The following is a 19,752-nucleotide window of genomic DNA, read 5'->3' as shown; positions in this document are numbered from 1 at the left end:
AAAAAAAAAATCCTGAATCTTCTATGTCTTAAAAATAATCAGCGTAAATAATACTTATGCTAAAGAGACACATTTTGGGGTGGTAAATTTTGTTTCCCTACAGTTCCACCTTTGAAACTTCCCAAGGTAATTTCATAGTTCAGAAGTCGAGTTGGTAGATTGTTCCATCTCAATGAACCAGTCTCTTGGTCCTGACAATAAGTCAGTTTAGTTAAACTCATTTCAGGAGGGGGTTATACAGATGGGGTCCCAAACTTAGGCCTATGGTGCAAGCGATCATGTGTTTAAGAAGGTATTTCTATGGAAACAAAATAAAAGCTAACATTAATGATTGGAGAAAGCTATACACTGATCTGAGTATGGAGAGCAGCCAGTCAAGAAAATTTCTAGAAGTCCAGCTTCAAGCATTTTTTAGATGGAGTGAGGGCAGGCAGTGGCAATCTGACAGATTTTTCTTAGTTCGCAGTTTGAATGTCTCTGGTGAGCTTTCTCAGTGGCCTATACAACTACAGACATGAAGATGGTCCATTTGCGACCTATTGTAATGATTTCTCTGAAATTCATGTCAAGTTGTCCATTTTTAGCTTCTAAGGCTTTGGAGAAAGGACAATTTTGGTTCTCAAGGAATCCAAGTCAGCACAGTGGGAGAAAAAAATTGAAACATTAGTTTGGAGAGTTGTAGATACATTTTGGAGGAAACTAGGAGAATTCAAGATCTAATCCAGTTTACAGGTAGAAAACAAAACCTCAAGAAAAATTAATAGGACTAGAATCTGATATCCACAAGAGTGTACTATAGTTTGGCTTTGAAACATAATTTTTCTCTCTGTAGTCATCCCCATTTCTATTATACATAATCAAAGTTAAGACTAGTTTCTTTAAACGTTGTCCGGTGATTTAAATAAGTACAGCAAGAATAATGCTTAACCATGTACAATCTTTTAATTTGCTTTACTGAAATTTTTTATGAGGAATCTCAAATTAAACTTCTTAAAAGGTTCTTGAGGCCAAGAAGCCCAGCCAAGGACTTGTTATCAGACTTAGTCTGCAATACCTGTAGGTATTTCTCTGCTTGAGGTTCCCCCAAGTATCTTGAGGTTTCTGAGCCTACCAAGACATGACCTTCCTTACTCACCTGGTTAGGCTATTGGGAACCCTGTAAGCAAGGTACCAACCAGGCTGATTTTTCCAAGGGGTTTTACTGGCTCCAGAAAGTCAACCTTAGTTCCTGAAAGCTGTCTGGTCATATGTGAGTCAATGCACATTCTCACATATGACATTACAGTCAAAACCAAGAGGGGAAGGGGGAAATTTTCTCTCCCCAACACTTGCATAATCAGGACAGAAAGGTATTTTTGTAAAAACACACAAATAAATTAGACAAAATAGAAAGTCCTAAAATAGACCTACACTTATTTGGTTAATTGATTTTCAACAAAGGCACCAAAGCAATTCAATGTGGAAAGAAAATCCTTCTTAACAAATGGTATTAGACAAACTAGCTATGTACATGGAAAAAAAGAAACCTTGATCCATGCCTCAAACCATACATAAAAAATAAACTAGAAATGAATCATAGATGTAAATGTAAAACTAAAACTACAAAGCTTTTAGAAAAGAAATATAGAAGGATATCTGTAACCTTAGTACAGGCAAAGCCTTCTTGGACAGTACCCAAAAGGTATCAACCATAGAGAAAAAAAAGATAAAATAGACTTCATAAAATTAAAAACTTCAGTTCATTGACTTGCTAACATAACTACAACGATAAAAACTGACAACACTAAATGTTAGCAAGAATATGGAGCAACTGGAACTTTCACCTATTGTTGGTGAGAGTGTAAAATAGTAAACCACACTGGAAGTTGTTTTGGTAGTTTCTCATAAAGTTAAACATACCTTCCTGATGTAACCAGAGGGCAGCCGAGTCCAGGGCTGGTGCTGCCTGTGCCACTCAGCCAATAGAATGACATGGGAGTTGGGAAAGTTGGAATAAGTGTGCACTGTCAGAGCACCAGTGATCTGAGAAGCCAGCAGGCGAACAACTTCAAAAACCGCCTTAACATTCTCAGTCCAGCTTAGGATATTTAAAGCAAAATCCAGGATTATTCCAAGGGCTGCATGACAGTTCCAAGGGGTCTATCATGCTTCATGGAGACGTTCCTCTGACAACACGGTCCTCTGGCGGCATTAGCAACCCAGGAACAAAGATGGAAGTAGTCTGGAAAGAATGCTAGACCAGGACTGTGGTCAATAAGCATAGGGGTATTAATCAAAAGTTTCAGGGTAACTGGAATCAGACAGTATTTGTCTTTTTGTGACTGGCTTATTCCACCTAGCCAATGTTCTCAAAGTTCAGCCACGTTGTAGCATATGTCAGAATTTTTGTCCTTTTAAGAAGGAATAATATTCCATTTTATGTATATACATTTTACTTGTTTATTCATCCATTGATGAACACTTGGGTTGCTTTCATTTCTTGGTTATTGTGAATAATGCTACTATAAACATAGGTATACAAATATCTCTTCAAATCCTTGCTTTCAGTTCCTTAGGGTATGCATCCAGAAGCAGAATTGCTGTATTATATGATAATCTAATGTTTAGGGTTTTTTTGAGGAACCACCATAATGTTTTGTTCCATAGGTCTCAGCCTATTGATAGTGATGCTATCAGCTAGAAACGTCAGGGGCACTAACCTGGCCCAGTGCTACTTATAGGGAGCCGCACAGACGTTTCCCCAGCTGGAGCCAATGTTGTGGCTGGAAGGGCCCTTCTAGTTATTACGATTGCAAGATGCACCTCCGCACCTCAGCAACAATTGACGATGAATTTTGAAAACTCGAGGTTAATTACTCAGAAGTCCTAGAGGGTACATAGCATGCCTGGGGCCACATGGCAAGGCTGAAGGTAGAGAGAGACATCAGGGACCTAGAGTTCTGCCTTCAATGGGGTTCAACGGTAGGGTGGCTAGGTGGAAATGAGGGCAAAGAAAGGGAAAAGTGAGGTCACTCGTCATCAGTTATCTAAGTTACTCGAGAACTAGGTCACTTCTACAAGGGGAATGTAAGGAGTGGGAACAGCCTGGGTGCTTATCAATTGTTTAGCTGGAAGCTATCACGTTGCTGGCAATATGTTTATTTGAGATAGATATCTTTGAATGGAGTCTTCGGCAATCAGAAGCTTAATGTAAGACACCTACCTTACAATAAAAAAAAAAAAAAACTGACATCAGGCACTTTAGTTTTCCATAGAAGCATCCCCATTTTAGATTTTTGAGGAAGAGCCATACTGTCCTGCACCTGGAGGATGCCTCCCTACTGTCTTAATTAGTTTGAGAATGACCCACCCTGCAGGGTGGGAGCAGAGGGCCTTGCGGCTCTCTTTTTTGGGATGGACTCACTGTGACTCATAAGCAATGCCTGCATGCTTGTTTGCTGAAACTCTAGGTGTTTCTGTGTCTCCGTGAGACACTGGGCTCCAGGAGTTTTTTGGATTTTGTTTTGTTTTTTTTAACAGTATTTTATTGAGATATGTAGAGTACAATGCACAGATCCTAGTTTGCTGAATGAGTTCTTACATAGGTAAAACAGCTGTGGAACCACCATTCAGATCAAATTCCAGAGCATTTCCAGCACCCAGGCTTCCTGCCCTCCCAGCCATTCCCTCCCAGGGTCATTGCTCAACTCTGAGATTCGCTGGTGTGTCCCTTCTCCAAGTTCCTTTCTCCTGCTCAGCGCCATTCCATTGTATGAATACTGCAATTTGTTTCTCCTTTCTCCTGTTGGCTGTTTCTAGTTTGAGTTGTTTACAGTTTGGGGCTATGGCAAGTAAAGCTGTCATAAACACATGCATATGTTTTCATCTCTCTTGAGTTGTTTTCCAAAGTTGTATTATTTTGCACTCCAACCTGCAAGAAGTGAGAGTTTCACTTGTTCCATATCCCGATCGATGATGAAATTGTCCCTGATATCCCTGGTGTTGGAGAGAATTGAAAAGAATTTTCCTTCCTTGCCCTCCTTTCTGCTCCAGCTGTGTTCTCTGCCCCTTACCTTCCATCACATTCTGGTCAATCCAGGAATACAGTGGGGATGGAGAGTGTGCTGAGGGATCACGAGGCCTCAGTTTATGGGAGCATCTCAAAGGAGTCGGTCTTTGTAAATTCTGGATGCAAGAAGGAAGAGAGGTACCGAAATATCATGGTCCTGGGGCACCTTCTACCCACTCGGTGTTTATATGACCCTTATGTGCTCATCCGGGCTTGAAAACATTGGTTTTCTCTCTAGCACATGGCCGGGGCACATTGCCTGACTTCAGGTAAGTTTATTGTCACAGCTCCCTTCCTCCCTTTCTCACTTCCCCGACCCAGCCTCTCCTGCTAGTCTCTGTTCCATCAATCGGTTCCCTTAACTAGGTGCTGAAGCCAATAATGCAGTTTATTTAATATGCTCCTCTGCACCCCCCCCCCCGTGTCATTTAGAATGTTCCATTATGGCCAAGACTACTTCTCTCCCCATTCTAAAGCCCAGAAAAAAGGGGGAGCAAGAAGAGAGGGAGCAGAGCAGAAAGAGATACATTCACAGAGCAAGCTATCAGAAGCTCCTAGGACACTATACCTAAAGATATCGTAACCTCCATTATGAGGTTTTCTATTGGTGAAATACTTCTTTCTACATAATGATGCTTATATATGAGAAATAGAATTTTAAAGGAGCGAGATACCTTTTTGAGAACCTGAGTATCCTCATAGAGGTCATGCTGTGTGTCCTTAAACATTCCCTTAGACAACCTGAGCCTCAGTTTCTCTGTGTGTAAAATGAGTATGTCCAGTCCTTCCAGCACCGCCCCCCCCCCACCCCGCACACAGGCCCTGTCAAACAGCCCCATTGTTTTCTGAACACTGTGACTGAGTGTGCTCAAGAGACACAGCCACACACTTATGTTCAGTGTCTTCTGGAAACTTGCTGCCGTGTCAGTGTGGTCAAGCTCTTGGAACCAAACATGTTCATTCTCGGGATGAAGCACAGGAGGAGAAAGGAAGGAAAGATCACCAGGTGGGGGGGGCGGTGTCTTCTTTCCCGTCCCTGAGTCTCTCCCTTACCCCTCCTCCCCCAATCCCTCCTCCCCCAGCACCCTACTTCCTTTTGCTTTTAGCTCCTCCCCAAATCACTTTAGTTTCTATTTCTTTGTTAATCCCTACCCAGTGCCAAGGGCTGCTTGTCTGGTGTGAAAAGCAGCGGTGACCAGAGAGGTGGTGGAGAGATGGCCTTCAGCAACACCCAGCCTCCTTACCTGAGCCCAGTGAGTTCCGGGGCTTGGGGCACAGGCAGTGCTGCCAGGGCTGTGCTGGCTGCCTGAGGGGAGCAGCTCTGGATCTTTGAGGAAACAACACTTGGATGGGGGGAGGGGGTGGGGGGGGGCGGGGGCATCCCAAAAGAACACAGAAGGGCAGAAATGCCAGATGGGGCAAACCTGATGCAACTTCCGTCCCAGATGGGTCTCACCAGTGCCTCTCAGGACTGGAGGGGGATGATAATCACCAAGATTCACGCATTTGACTAATGTTGACTGAGCTCCTTCTAGGCGTGTGTCCTGTCCTAGGTGCTGAGGGGAAGATGGGCAAAAGCAGCACCTAGAAGAGTGGTGGTTCGTTTGTATGAAAGGGAAAGTGAACACAGCTTCTGGGGAAGGATCACAGCCCAGCATGGGGCACTTACTTTGGAGATGGCCTCCCTGGGTTCAGCCACTTACTAGTAGGTGACCTCAGGCAAGTTACTTTTACCTCTCTGGGCCCCTCATCTGTAAAAATGCAGAAAATCCTTGAGCCACCTCTCGGGGTCAGGGTACGGATTAAGTGAGGTACCATATCTAAGATGCTTCCACAGTGCCCCGCACACCGTGGGTGCTTTTGAAGTGTTTAATATGATCAGGAATCTGGGGACATGGAGGAAGCTCTCCCGAGGAAGTGTCTGCTCCCTGCGGGGTGAGTTAACAACGCAGGGGCAGGTCAAGGGGATCTGCAGAGGGACCCTCCCTGCTGTGAGAGAGGTGTGGGGCTGTCCCCGCAGTGTGGGGTGCAAAGGGCTGCCTTTCGTGCCTCGTTTGCCACGTGTGTGTGGGCCTTGTCTGCAGTTAGCCTTGTTTAAACTCCCTGAGCCTTATTAGACCCACAACATACGTGGAAAGAATTGACGCTCAGAGAATTGGGGCTGCTTGCCATATATGTCCAGACGGTAAGTGGCAGCGAAGGAAGATGCCTTGATTTGCTCCCCAAGAAAGAGGTGCCCACAGAGAGAGCAGTAATGGCAGAAGGCAGGCAAGTGGCAGCCCAGGCCCAGGGGGCCCTAGTGCTCACAGTGTCCTGGGCCCAGCCCTGCAGTGGCAGCCTCTCCTGGCCTTGGCAGAGAGCTTCCTGAGGGACTGTGGAGATGGGCTGCCAGAGCCCTTCCCGGGTGAGGGCATGGCGTGGAGTAGGTGGGCAGCAGCATGGTGCTAAGTGGGAAATCGCTAGGGCTTCACATTAACGCCTTCCTCAGCAGGGGGCCCTGGCTTGGCCTGCTTGCCTGTTTCCCCCAAGCAGTAGCTGGGGCCCCTCTGCTCACCTCGAGAAAGCTTCTCTCTGAGGCTGAGGAAAGGTGGGCCAGGCCTGATTGGTGCCTCTGTGGGGGCCTCAGGGTCAGAACGTGTCACCTTGGGCTCATTCCTGTAAGATGGGGGTGGGGGGTCCCAGAGCTCCTTCCAGACCCTGGTGACTGGTGTTTACTTTCCAGTCCTTGGATTCAAAAGCCAAATGTTTAAAATCAGAAGGAAAATCCAGACAATAAAGAGATTGGGTGCAATCCCCACAGGCCCCGGGAGCACCCTTCCACTCCATGTGGGCATCCTCTTCTGCCTCGGGGGTCTCACCTCCCATTCCTCGTGATGCTCTGTTGGCCTCACCTGGCTCTCCTCAGAGAGCCAGGATGGAAGCTGGGACCACAGGCAGGACAGCACTCGCTGCTTGGTATGGGAAAACACTCAGTGAGCCAGGGGCGAGGATGTTCTGTGCTTCATCCTGAGAAGCAGCTTGTGTTGTTACAGGAAGTGACACCCCACAGAAGAATTCGGACACTCACACAACTTTGTTGAGAGGAAGGAGAGTTTATTAGGCCGGCGGAGCATGTGGGGTTAACAGCTCCATGCACGAGCTCGCTCTAGTTGGATTTATTACAGCTTGTATACTTTTGCAGTGTCTATGCAAGAGGCGCATCATTCCTTTGTCTGAGGTTTAACATGTGTCTCCTTACTCAGGATGAGGAGGAGGAGCTTTGAGTGAGGGGCTGCAAGCAGGGAGGAATTTGTTTGCAGACCGCTGGTCTTATAGGCGGTTTGTTTTTGCAGAACCTGTGACCTTGGTGTTATCAGCACCATTATAGGATTCTTGAACAGAGAGAGGGGACCCCTAGGCTATAAACAGGGAGCAGCACTTATTGATGTGGGCTCCTGCTCAGCGAATTCCTATCCAAAGGCTGAGCTCTAATTGTAACATAGCAAGCAGTTTTACGCAGTCTTGTTATTCTTACACAGCTACAGAGATAAGAACATTAGTTGGTTAGCAAGCCATGAATCAACAGATGTGAGCTGGAGAGTCCTTGAGGTGAAGGAGGTAGCTATGGGAAAACATGTTAGCTGGAGGGCATAAGGCAGAATGGAGAGAGAGCAGTTTTAACCTGCATTTCATTTCCGTAGGGAATCGACTTAAATAAGTTAGAGAAGATACTTGCGACTTGAAAAATGGGAAAATTGACTAGGAGATAGAACTATCTCCTAGGTCAATGAACCAAGTTAGATAAAAGGCATTCTGAAGGTTCGCTTTGAAAGTCAAGAAGTAACCAATTTGGGAATCTTGCTCAGAGAGACCAAGAGGGAAGCTTGGTGGTAGAAAGATATCTATGAGCCAGTCTCTTTCACAGACTTTTTCTACTAAATCATCCATCTTATATGTAAGGTGTGATTTATCCCTATTTTACAAATGGGTAAACTGAGGCAAAGAGAGGATAAATAAGCTTCCCAGGCCACTCGGGTAATGGCCAGCAGAATTAGGATTCAAACCTGGAGTATGCCTGGCTCTAAAACAATGTCAGTTTTGCCATAACCATTGCTCCTTTAAAGTGACCTGGAAAGAGAATCTGACCAGGTGGGTGCCTATGGGGCCTGGGGGGAGTGGAGGTACCACATTAGGACTTCAGAGGCTGCCGAGGGCCTGGGAGAAGGAATGGGGAGCCCAGGAGTGGGAGTAGAGGAGGGAGCTTCCCTGTGGCTGCAGAGAGTACTGGGGAAGAGGCGCTACCTGAGGCGGCTGAGAGGGCAGAAGTCATGGTCACCACTGTTCTATGGTGGAGTGGCCAGGAGCAGGGGAAGACACTTGTTCCTTGGCCCTCTCAGGTGAGAAGAAGGTTTATCCTCTAGAATAGGTTGGTGGCCTCTTTGGTCCTTTGGGTCTCCTGAGTTCCCAGCCAGGGCCCTGGAGCCATCGCTAGGAGCTTGGCCTGGGGCCCAGCAGCCTCCATCACTATGCTTTCCCTTCTCAGGACCATGTACATGCTGGTTCCTCCTTTTGGAAGCTGTCGCTTCCTCTCAGGCTCTTAAGGGAAGCCAGCTCCCTGTCATAGTCTCTTAGAGGCCAGCAGTCTCCTTATCACAGTTTCAGAATGTCTGTGTAGTTACCTCAGTTCAGGTCAGCTTCCTAACAGGCCTGGAAGATCTGTGAGGCTGAGACTCCATCTGTCCTGTTCACAGATGCACCCGGCTCCTAGTGCGGTTCCTGACACACTCAGACTGGCCACTAGCAAGTTCCGAAGGGAACAGACAGAAGGAGGCAGGCCACTGACTGACCGCTGTCTTCTCCCTGCAGATGATCCCCTTCTCTGGGACTATCCAAGGGGGCCTTCAGGACGGACTTCAGATCACTGTCAATGGGACTGTTCTTTACTCCAGCGGAACCAGGTACCTGGAACTGTTGTTCCTCTCCAGCCTTATCCCTTAGCGAACTATGGCACCTAACAGCTCAGGTTGGTTCACCTAACACCCTCTGAGCTGCCTGGGCCTGGCTCAGGGGATGCTTGATAAGTAGGGCCCAGCCCCTGCCAACACTGCATGCAGCCCTGGCTGACCTCTGCCGAGGTCCAGGCGTGCAGAGGTGTGGGCGGGGCCTATATATATAGTAGTTGCTTGCTGAAGTCCACTGTGCCCACAGAAGCCGCTCTGGACACGTGGGCCTCTCTTGGAAGCCTCTCTGTCTCAATCCCAGGTGTCTTTTGCCTCCAGTGGTCCTCTCATCGCCTCGTATGGGGCGTAGGGACCTTCTGGATTTCTTCACACGACTCCCAGGCCCAATCCTACTTCATCTCGGCATCTCAATTCTAGACAACTTTCTCCACCATTGCCTTCCCTGCCAAGTGGATACAGCCACACTGACCCTAGGACATCTCTGAGAGCCTTGAGCGCCCCAGGAAACTCTGAGGGAAGTGAGGCACCCCGATTTTCCTAAATCGTGTGCATAGGGGAATCCAGGACCCCACCTCTAAATCTCCATTCCCTTCTCTCTCCCTCTCTTTGTGCCTACCCTTCCTCCCAGCAGCAGGAGGGCTTTCTACTCCCATCCAGTCTAATAGAAACTGTCCCTACCTCATCCTGTGGGAGTTTGTGTACTCTTCCTTTCCTGGGGCAAGAATTTTCAGAGGACCACAAAGGGAACAATACATCCAGAGATGTTTCAGAAATAACGGTCTCCATTTAAAGAGGAGCATGTAGATTTTCTGGTTCTAGAGTCACTGAGAGATTCCTTTCCTTTTCGTGTCCCGGAAAGAGGGTTGGTTGGGCTCGAGGCCACGGCCCTTCCTGCGGTCCCTGCTGGCTGAGGGTCTGCAGGGCAATGGGGTGTTGAGGAGAGCACACCAGAACTCACCCTCCTCCACAGAGAAATCAAATGGGCTTTGCAGGAGTTTAGTAGGTGCAATGCCTGGCCCTGATGGGGATGCAGAAGACACAAACCCAAGCGGCCTTCGCTGAGTGCTGTGTGTGAGCTGGGGACACCAGAGTGACTCCAGAAAGCAGGCCATGAGCCAAGCTCATGCTGAGTTCAGGCTCAGCTGGAGTAAACAGTGACCCCTCGGTGGGGAACCTCAGACAGGACCTGGTTTTAGGGCATGAGTGAGCTGTGTCCAGGAAAAGGTAGAACAAGCATTTATAGCATCCCTGCTGTGAACCAGGCTCCTTGGAAGGTTCCTTCCCCCCTCCCCACCCCCCTCACCTCAGAGCCATAGCTATACCCGAAGGAAGTTTTGGTGGTGAGAGGCTTCCTCCAAGGAGAGAGATAGTAAGGAACATTTACTTGCATCGGAGCTTCCATACTACCGCCTCATTAATCATCCCCAAAGGAAGGGAGTCATACCGTTTCCGGGGTGTGATGACGAGGGTAATGTGGTTCAGGGTCATCCCGAATGACAGACAGTGAAGGGCTGGGGTCTGGGTCCAGGCCAGCTGACTTCAGGGCCACCACTCCACACACACTTCGTGTGTGGAACACATGCCAACCTCAGTAAGGAGCGGACATACGTACTGGAAATCCTCACACCTAGAGAGCTAATGTTTATTCTGTGCCTCCCCTTTTAGACACCATCTTTGTAGATATGGTCCATCAATTTCACGTGTTCTTCCAATTTGTTCTTTTCCTTCCCAGTTGAGCAGACACAGATTGGCCTCCAGCGAGTGGCCACTTGCCGTGACAGGCTCTTGCTTTTAGACATATTCCTTGATTTCCATCTTTGATACAAATTTGCCATCAGTTTCCAAGTTTCCTATGCTTCTGGTTGCTAGTGTCAACATTTTTCTTTACCTATTTTCTACTTATTTTTAGGAAGTTGCACTGTAAAGGGCAAAATGCAATAATTACCCCCAAATCACACTATATACAAATCAGGTAAACAAAAAGGTAAACAGCAAAGTAAGGATAGTTGCAAACCTGCCATACAGGTTGTACTGCAAGTTCCCAGACAGACATAAGTCAGAGGTCTGAGGCCCTCCTGTTCCTACCATGGGCGATAAACCTGCTGCAGCACACTGTCTAATTTCCCCTAGGTTTACTGTGAACTTTCAGGTCGGCCCCAGCGACAACGACATTGCTTTCCACTTCAACCCTCGGTTTGAAGAGAGTGGGTATGTGGTCTGCAATACGAAGCAGAAAGGATGCTGGGGGCCAGAGGAGAGGAAGATGCAAATGCCCTTCCAGATGGGGAATCCGTTTGAGATCATCTTCCTGGTGCAGAGCTCAGATTTCAAGGTGAGAGCAACTTACCTCCACCCCTCCCTCAGCCCCATCCCACAGCCCTATCTAGAGACGTGGTGAATAGGCTTTAAATAATCAGGGACAGCTGGAGTAAACAGCAATGCTATTACACAGATAACAGGACCATTTCCTTGTATGGGCTTACCGATGGCTGCAGTCTCCTTACACACCTTCGCCTGCATCCGCAGGTGCACCTGTTCCTTCTTTCACCAGGAAATAAAAACTAGATAAGTCACCTCAGTGCTTGTGGCTTCAGGGTCCAAGTGCATTCCACTTCTCTACTGTAGCCATCCCTCCACTCCAGGTGCCTGATGACATTGTTTTTCAGTGACATTGTTGCAGTCCTTATCTGGGTTCTAGGAATAGCTTAGTTATGCATGGCGTTGTAAATTGCTTTTGCAAGCAGCACTGCTCTTGGGGAGTTGCTATTCCTGTCAGGCTTCCCTGCATCAATGTGATGTTCCCATCCCCTCAAAGTGCAACCCCAGGTCCCCTCTCCACTGCTCCCCGTGAGCATTTTATGCATATTTAAATGTGCCTATTTAAATAACATCCCAGGTGGACTAAGATTAAAAAGATAAACCTACTGCAATAAACAAACAACCATGAGAGCTAAGAAGCCAACAAGAGCCAAGTGGAGATTGGGTTTGGACGCATTTTGGATCACATGCCTGCTCCTGTAACTGGCACAGTTCTGAAGGCTGGTGCCCCGACTTATAGGGGGTAGATGTGAAAATTCAAAGCAGAAGTCCCGGAGCCCCAGGTGTGCTCCTCGCCCTGGCCTGGAGCCCTCTCCTGGAATATACGCCCATCTTGGCAGGTGATGGTGAACGGGAGCCTCTTCATGCAGTACTCACATCGGGTGCCCTTCCATCGCGTGGACACCATCTCCGTCACCGGCACTGTGAAATTGAACTACATCAGCTTCCAGGTCAGATCATCCACCTGACACCTGTCCCAGGGGCTGGGTGCAGGGACCAATCTAGCTATGCCTAAGCCCTGTTGGGTGGGCCCAAAGATATCAGCCAATCTCCTATCCAGGTCACTCTGGGGACACACTTCCAGCTCCTCTATCTTGTTTTTCTGTGTCACTGTCTCTGCTCAGAATACCTGTCTCAGTCCTCAGACTCCTAGGCCACTCCCCTCTGTCGCTCTCTAGTTCATCCCTGGTTAGTAGGCCACGTGGTTCCCGAAAGAACCTGGGCTTGGGAATCAAACCGAATCTAGCTCAGATCCCATCTCTGCCATTGTCATTAGCTGAGGGATCTTAGACAAATGACTTCGCCTCTCCCGGCCTCAGTTTCCTCATCTGTGAAAGGTGCATAGGCACTGCCGGTTGTTGTGTGAGGCGATACATGTCAGAGGTCACAAAATGGCCCATATGAGCCCGCACCAGGGTATATTTGACCCTCTGTGTTTTAAAACTTTCTAATGTGTTACCAGCACCTGAAAAGGTCAGGAGAAGGTTTGTGTTCAGGGGTGATGGCTGCAATACAATGCCACTCAACTGCTCACTTAAAAATAGTTAAGGTGATAAATTTTAAGTGTATTTTACCACATTTTTTTTTAAAAGGTCAGGTGATATCATGGAAACATGAATTTCTGGCTTTCTATGAAAATGGGTTAGATTGGGGTACATTGGGACCACATTCCCCCAGGGCCTGAGGTGGCTAGATTGGAGCTGTTGTTACAGCTTTGGTTATTGGAGTGCATGCCCTGAGATGAGAAAAGCACACAGTAGGCCCTCAACATATATGGCAAATATGAGCTCCTTAGGTCCTCATCTCTCATATTCCCTCTCTACCCAACTCTCTCCCCTGCTCTCTGGCCGCCTGCCAGGCTTTCTCCCTCTCACCCTGGCCCCTGCCTTTCCACTCTTCCTCGGCTCTATTAACGCCTCTCTTCAACCCACGGTACCTTTTGTTTTAACAGAACACTCGTGCAGCCCCTGTCCAGCCTGCCTTCTCCAGGGTTCAGTTCTCCCAGACTGCCCGTTTCCCACACAAGCCCAAAGGGAGCAAACCAAAAGTGAGTTAAACATGGAGAACCTGGGAGTCCGAGCAGTCAGCAGGAAGGACAGAGTGTCTGAGAGAAAGGCTAGTTCCAGCCAGCAGGCCTGCCAGGGCCTTCAGGCCCCATCACGCCCACCCAAGTTTCCCTATCTCCATCCACCAGGCACCCAGAGCCAGGACCTCAGGGTTGTCCTTGGTTCTTCTCTCCCCTCCTCAGTCTCTCTCCAGGGGACCAACGCCTCTCCCTCCTGAAGTCACTGTGTTGGTCCAGGCCACCCACTTTTGCGGTGATCTCCTATAAGCAGATCCGATCATATCCTCCCCCTGCTCAAAAATCCAAAAGACCCCTGGCTCTTCTAACTAAAGCTCAAACTCCCCAGCAGAATCCCCCCTCAATCTTGCCCAGCCCACCTTCCAGCCTTGCACCTAACCCATAAAGCTCATGCAGCCTCCACTACTCACTCAAGGCTCTCTCTCTGGCCACCACACTTTTGCACCTGCTGTCCTGGTGCCAAGAGCACCCTTTGCCACCGGACCCCAGCCAACCCCTAATTGCCCTTCAATGTTCTGCTTAAATGTCGCTCCTTAGTGTCATCTTCCCTGCTGGATGCCTGCCCCCTCCCCATAGACTTTGTACATTTCTGTCCCATGCCAGTCACTATGTCCCGTTGTAACTGTATTTACATGTCATGTCCCCGTCAGTCCACTCCCTCCTCTCCTACACCCATGAGTCTAGTATTGTGACTTGTTCCTTTGTGTATCCCCAGAGCTTTGCACAGTCCCTGGATGGACTGGATAAATGAATGAGGGATGTGGTTGGTTCAGCCAGGAGAAGGGGAAACCAGTCAGGGCAAGAAGCACAGTCTGCTGGTTGGGGACAGGATCTAGGACAGGAAGGGGAGCAAAGCCTGGCCCTTCCTGTGGCCGCTCGAGCAGTGGGGGTGGGGGCAAGGGATGTCTCTGTACTTAGGCTTCCTGTGGCCCATCGCAGCACAGCTAGGGCTCCTGCCTCCTGCCTCACTGACTTTAGGACTGGTGGAGCTCCAGGGAGCCTCTGCAGGGCAGTCTGACTTTGGCCCTGGCCTGGGGACAACAGATGTGCTGAGTACAACCAGAGAGACTTGGGTACCATTCTGTATTTTATCTACCTGGATAGATATGCATTTATGCTACCTGGGCAGGCTTGAGCAAGTTGCTTAACTTTCTAAGCCTGGTCGCCTCACTTAACAAAACAGAAGCTAAGGCCGCCTCCCTCCTAAAGCACTAAAGCTAGAGCTTGGCACACAGTAGGCCTCAATAAATACTAGTTTTCACCTTCTGGGTGAAATACGGCACTGGGAATAATGCTTTTGTCTCTGAGAGCTAAGGTAAGCTATCTGTTCTACATCAGACACACCCTCCTCTCTCTCCAGAGGAGCCGGTAGAGGTGTCCCCCTTCCTCCGACCCTGACCTTCCCGCCCCCCCCCCACCCCATTTCATTACCACAGTGTACCTGGGGTGATGGGTGGGAGTCCGGGCACCACAGGCTCGGGAAAGCTTGCTTGGGAGCAAGAAGGAGGCGAGTGTGAGTTCGGGGAGGCGTTTCTCACCACAGTGTCTGCTGCCATCTGTCCCTCACGTGGCATCGACGCTAACCACTATTTTGATGTTCTCATCCCCTTCAGCCTCCAGGTTTTTGGCAAGCCAGCTCCGCTCCGATTGTAAGTCTCGTGCTCTCTCTTCAGAACCTCTTCGTTTTGGTGCTTCCTTTGGGTTAAAGGAGGAAGCAGGGCCAGGTGTTAGGCCTCGACCACAGCAGGTGGAGCAGCCAAGGCCGGACCCCTCGACCATCTGCCTGGCTGCGGTGGTGGTGGCGGGAGGGTTTGGGGGGCAGGGGTGGTTGCCTGGCACTGATGGATTAGGAGACAACCTGAATTGCCCAAGCCCATGACAGTCTGTAGGCAACCACAGGAGACCAATGCCCCGTATTTACTTTCTCCTCCTGCAAAGCGAAGCTATGCTAGAGAAATTCCCCTGAAAAGGAAGATGGGCCACAGGTCACAAATGCGGTCATATTTCTTCTTCAGAAGAAACTTTTGTCCCTACCTCATCTCCTTAAGAGGAGAAACACCTCTCTCCTCCAATTTTGCACCTGCTATCCTGGTGCTGAAAGTACCCTTTGCCACCTCAGGGCAATTCAGCTGGTTACCTCCCTGGAGGGTGTGTGTTGAGTGGTGCTTGCTGGTGGCAGGTGGTGGGCTTCACGCAGGTGAGATCTGGTTAAAACTCGGTTTCTTTCTTCCAGACTCAAACGGTCATCCACACTGTGCAGAGCACCCCTGGACAGATGTTCCCTGTAAGTCTAGAAGCTCTAGTCAGCTCACAGCCCCACCGTGTCCCTATTCACCAAGGACTGAATTATCTGGTTCCAGAGAAGGGAAGAAAGCCGTTTAGTAAGAAGGATGAGAACATTTGGGGCTGGGCCCCTCTGCTCAGGAGATATGCAAGTCAAATTTCCCTTGGGACAGAAGAAATTCTGGATCAGGCTAGCTTTACCCAGAGGCCCAAGAGGCAGGACCCTCGGGTCCTGTCACTGAGAGGGGAGTGCAGTGGCCCCAACATCAGGACCTGAGGCTCTGCATCCTGAGGACCAGCCTCCGGGATATCACTGCTGATCATAGGCTTAAGCTGCCACTTCTTTTCCTCCTGCTGGTACAAATCAGACAGGAGGTCCGGAGTCAGTGGAGCTGCCTGTGGAGGGGTTGAGGGCAGGTGACCATGATGGGGTCTGGAAATGTGGTGGGAAGTTCTACCAAGGCTGATATGAGAGGGAAGGTGAATGGGAGAATCCAGGGGCTGGAGTCTCCCTTCAGAGCATCCCCTCTAGAGTGTGTGGTGGCCTGGTGTGGGAGCACTCTCACACTGAATTTCCTGGTCTCTTTTTCACAGAATCCCATAATCTCGCCTATGACGTACCCCAACCCCACCTATGTAAGTGACTTCTCAGGGAGGGCGGATGGTTTTGTTCGTTCGTGCTGAGCAGGGTGGGAGGTGAATTCACAAAATGAAAAGTGATCCTTCAGTAAGCTGAAGTTCTTCAAACATCCAAGTAAATTAGAAGACTGTTGAGAGGAGCTTTCACCTTTGAAACTGTCCCTTCATCATGAGCATATTATGTGGCCTTCCCTTCTCAGCCCAAGTATCCTTTTGTGTCCAGCCAATGATGGTTTAAGCCTATTAATCTGAGGAATGCTGGAAAGTTTTCCTTTGGCATTTGCTAGCCAAGTAAAGATATTATGGCGTTCTTTCTTGACAATACATTACTCACAGGCACAGTTGTCAAATTCAGTTGACAATCCAAATTCATAGAAGTTGGCAGAAAATTCCCCTGCCGTGGCAGCTGCTCTGGCTGCCGCTGACTGACTGGCCCTTCTCCTCCCAACAGCCGATGCCTTTCTTCACCAGCATCCCGGGTGGGCTGTACCCCTCCAAGAGCATCATCGTGTCAGGCACCGTCCTGCCCAGTGCCCAGAGGTGAGCATGGCCTCTCAGAGAGGAGGACTACCCCAAGGTCATTCTGGCCACCCGTCTGGCTCTGGGCAGGCCAGGGAGGGGCAGGGGTCCAGAACTCAGTGGGCAGAGGAGGTCCATGTGAGCTGCTCCCCTCCAGGTTCCACATCAACCTGTGCTCTGGGAGTGACATCGCCTTCCACCTGAACCCCCGTTTTGATGAGAATGTCGTGGTTCGAAACACAAAGATCAACAGCTTTTGGGGGTCTGAGGAGCGGAGCATGCCCCGGAAAATGCCCTTCATACGAGGCCAGAGCTTCTCGGTAAGGTCCATAGCCCGAAGCTCAGAAGGGTTCTGGGGGCAAATGGAGCAAGGAGTGGAGAGTGTCCGGGGGCCCCTTGAACGAGATGGGAACTGAGGCCTCTGGGGTGAGGGCTGAGCATAGAAGAAAAGAATGTGTCCAACAAATTATGATTATTATGGCTCTACTATTACTGTCCCGCATAAGGTAGGTGGTGGTGTACTGCTCACAGTTTCCTTGCCTGAAGTCACATAGCCAGTACGTGCCAGATCAAACCCAAGAATGACGTGTCATTCATCTATTCATTCACTCACTCCCTTGCTCATTCACTCATTTATTCAGCAATTATTTATCAACTCTTTTATCAAGGCCCACTTTGTGGCGGAGGTAGCCCAGGTGCTGGGGGGACAGCCCCGAAGCAGATAGATGAGGTCTTGCTCCCACGGAGTTCATAGTTTGGGTGGCAGAGGAACAGGAAACCATACATGGACGGATCATTGCAGATCACAACAGGTGCTATGCCAAAAGCAAAACCAAAAATGAGATAGAGTGAGGCCTGGGTGGGGGCCATGCTGCCTTAGATGGGGACAGCCCTCAGAGGCCACACTATAGTGGAGACCTCAGTGATTGAAGGTGGCTACTCTGCCAAGATCTGAGGGGTGCATTCCCAGCAGGCAGCAGAGGGAGCAGCTATTATTGCAAAAGCAAGAGTCATAGGCATGGCCATCTAGGAACTGGGAGACCAGTGGCTTCTGGGTGGAAAGTAGGGACGAAGAAGTGAGGGGTGGTGTAGCTGGAGGCTCAGGTCACACACAACAGGTGTTCTCAACCCTGACTACACATTCAAATCACCTAGAGAACTTAAAAAAAAAAAATCAATGCCTGTCCCCACCCCAAGCTAATGAGGGGGTGAGCCTGGGCACATGTGTTTTAAAATAGGCCCTTATACTCCTCATCCAGAGTTAAAAATGACCCAAGTAAGGCCTTAAGGGCCATGAAAAGGAGTTCGGACTTTAATACAGTGTGTTGCTGTGTTTCAAGCCAGAAAGAAATATACTTTGATTTACAGATAGCTGCGTGACTTTGAGCAAATGACTTAACTGCTCTTTCCTCATCTAAAAATGGGGCTAATCACAGTATCGATCTCATAGAAATATAAGACTAAAATGACAGTATGTTAAAGACTTGCATAGGATAGTGCCTGGTGTGTGGTAAATATGCTGCGAGTGTTAGCTATTGCTATGGGAATGATAACACTTTAACATATGTGCTCTGACTGCCTTGTGAAGAATGTTTGGGTTGGAAAAGACAAGTTAGGAGGCTGCCGCTGCAGGAATACAGGTACAGAACACTCCTGTGTGCCAGGTACTAGGGACATGCATGGCACAAGACAGCATTCCTGCTCTAGGAAGCTCAGGGTCCAGTTAGAGTAAGAGTGGGGTGAGGAGCATGGCCTGAGGAGGCACCTGACTCAACTAGGAGAGGGTCAGGAGGTGATGGAAAACACAGGTTCGCCTTCGCCGGAGGAGGGTGTATTGAGAGGTGGTTAGCAGTTATCCATGTGCAGAGCTGAGACGCAGGCGGAAGAATGGTCTAATCCAGGGGAACAGAATACATAAAAGGACAGGGAAAGGGGAGCACGCTGCGTATTTACGAAGAGCGAACCCTCCGATGTGGTTAGAATGCAGGTGTGGGGGGTGCTTAATGTTTGAGGAAAGCAGGAAGGAGTGAGGGAGACACCAGCCTGCATTTAGGTTTGAGAACTTTCCAAGTGGAGTGCAAATGACACGGCCTGTCTGTCCAGGTGTGGATCATGTGTGAAGGCCACTGCCTCAAAGTGGCCGTGGACGGTCAGCACCTGCTTGAATACTACCACCGCCTGAAGAACCTGCCTGCCATCAACAACCTAGAAGTGGCGGGTGACATCCAGCTGACCCACGTGCAGGCATAAGCGGGATCCCTGGCCCTGGGAACAAGGGCTAAGGCATGCTGCTCTCTGGATCTGCTCATTGCCTCCACCTTCCCTGCCCCTGCCCCAGCCTCAGCCCTTCCCAGCCTGCCCGGGGTGTGGGGCTTTTACTGGGGAGACCACATCTTTGTCTGGCCCTGCTTCTGGCTGCAGCCAGCCTGGAGTGGAGAAGGCAGCTGACTGGAACGGCCTTCCTCATTCTGTGCAGCACCTGGAGTATCAGCTGCACAAATCTTCCCATCAGAGGAGAGGGATAGTCTGTGCAGGCTGAAGCCCTACATTCAGTACCCTTTGCAGAAAGGGAGAGTCCTGGGCCTTCCAAAGATCCCAGCTCAGGCCTACCCCCGCCTCTCAACCCCATTCCCACCCCCATTCAAGTCCTCTTCAGGTCCAAGCCACCCAATGATCACTCACACAGAAGGCAGTCTCCTCAGCCTCTCCCCTTTTTCCAACATTTAACCTTCAACCTTTCCTTGCAACCTGAACCAACCCTTCCCCCACTTCAGGAAAATGACCCTGATTAACACCTGCTGGTCTCCACAAACTTTTCTCAGCTGGGGGCTTCCCCCTTTTCCAGTGTCCTTCAAATAAAGAAAATGTTTTTGGCACATATGCATGCGATGATTGTGGTTTATTAATTGTGTGTGAAGACA

The 19,752-nt window shown here is 49.2% G+C and overlaps 1 protein-coding gene and 1 long non-coding RNA gene across 5 annotated transcripts; one reads left to right on the top strand and one right to left on the bottom strand.

Moving 5' to 3' along the window:
* Nucleotides 1–2,969: 2,969 nt before the first annotated feature.
* Nucleotides 2,970–4,162, bottom strand: LOC118603860. Its single transcript, XR_004951385.1, has 2 exons — nt 4,053–4,162; nt 2,970–3,910 (listed from the first exon to the last, which is right to left on the bottom strand). It is a non-coding gene; the product is annotated as an uncharacterized LOC118603860 (long non-coding RNA).
* Nucleotides 4,163–5,185: 1,023 nt separating this feature from the next.
* Nucleotides 5,186–19,707, top strand: LGALS9 (galectin 9). 4 transcript variants are annotated; one of them, XM_016119183.2, is made up of 11 exons: nt 5,186–5,301; nt 8,894–8,985; nt 11,119–11,320; nt 12,147–12,257; nt 13,259–13,354; nt 15,004–15,039; nt 15,624–15,674; nt 16,268–16,309; nt 16,764–16,852; nt 16,989–17,151; nt 18,935–19,707. In XM_016119183.2, the coding sequence occupies exons 1-11, from the start codon at nt 5,263–5,265 to the stop codon at nt 19,079–19,081; spliced, it is 1,068 nt and encodes a 355-aa protein (XP_015974669.2). In that variant the 5' UTR covers nt 5,186–5,262; the 3' UTR covers nt 19,082–19,707. The 4 variants fall into 4 exon arrangements, with proteins under 4 accessions (XP_015974669.2, XP_015974670.2, XP_036078623.1 ...); XM_016119184.2 differs by lacking the exon at nt 13,259–13,354 and having other exon boundaries at nt 5,205–5,301; XM_036222730.1 differs by lacking the exons at nt 12,147–12,257; nt 13,259–13,354 and having other exon boundaries at nt 5,205–5,301.
* Nucleotides 19,708–19,752: the final 45 nt, after the last annotated feature.

The sequence above is a fragment of the Rousettus aegyptiacus genome, unplaced genomic scaffold (assembly GCF_014176215.1).
Source record: "Rousettus aegyptiacus isolate mRouAeg1 unplaced genomic scaffold, mRouAeg1.p scaffold_m13_p_6, whole genome shotgun sequence".
In the NCBI taxonomy this organism is placed as follows: Eukaryota; Metazoa; Chordata; class Mammalia; order Chiroptera; family Pteropodidae; genus Rousettus; species Rousettus aegyptiacus.
Note: the sequence above shows the minus strand (reverse complement) of the source record. Positions and strands in the feature narration are given on the sequence as shown.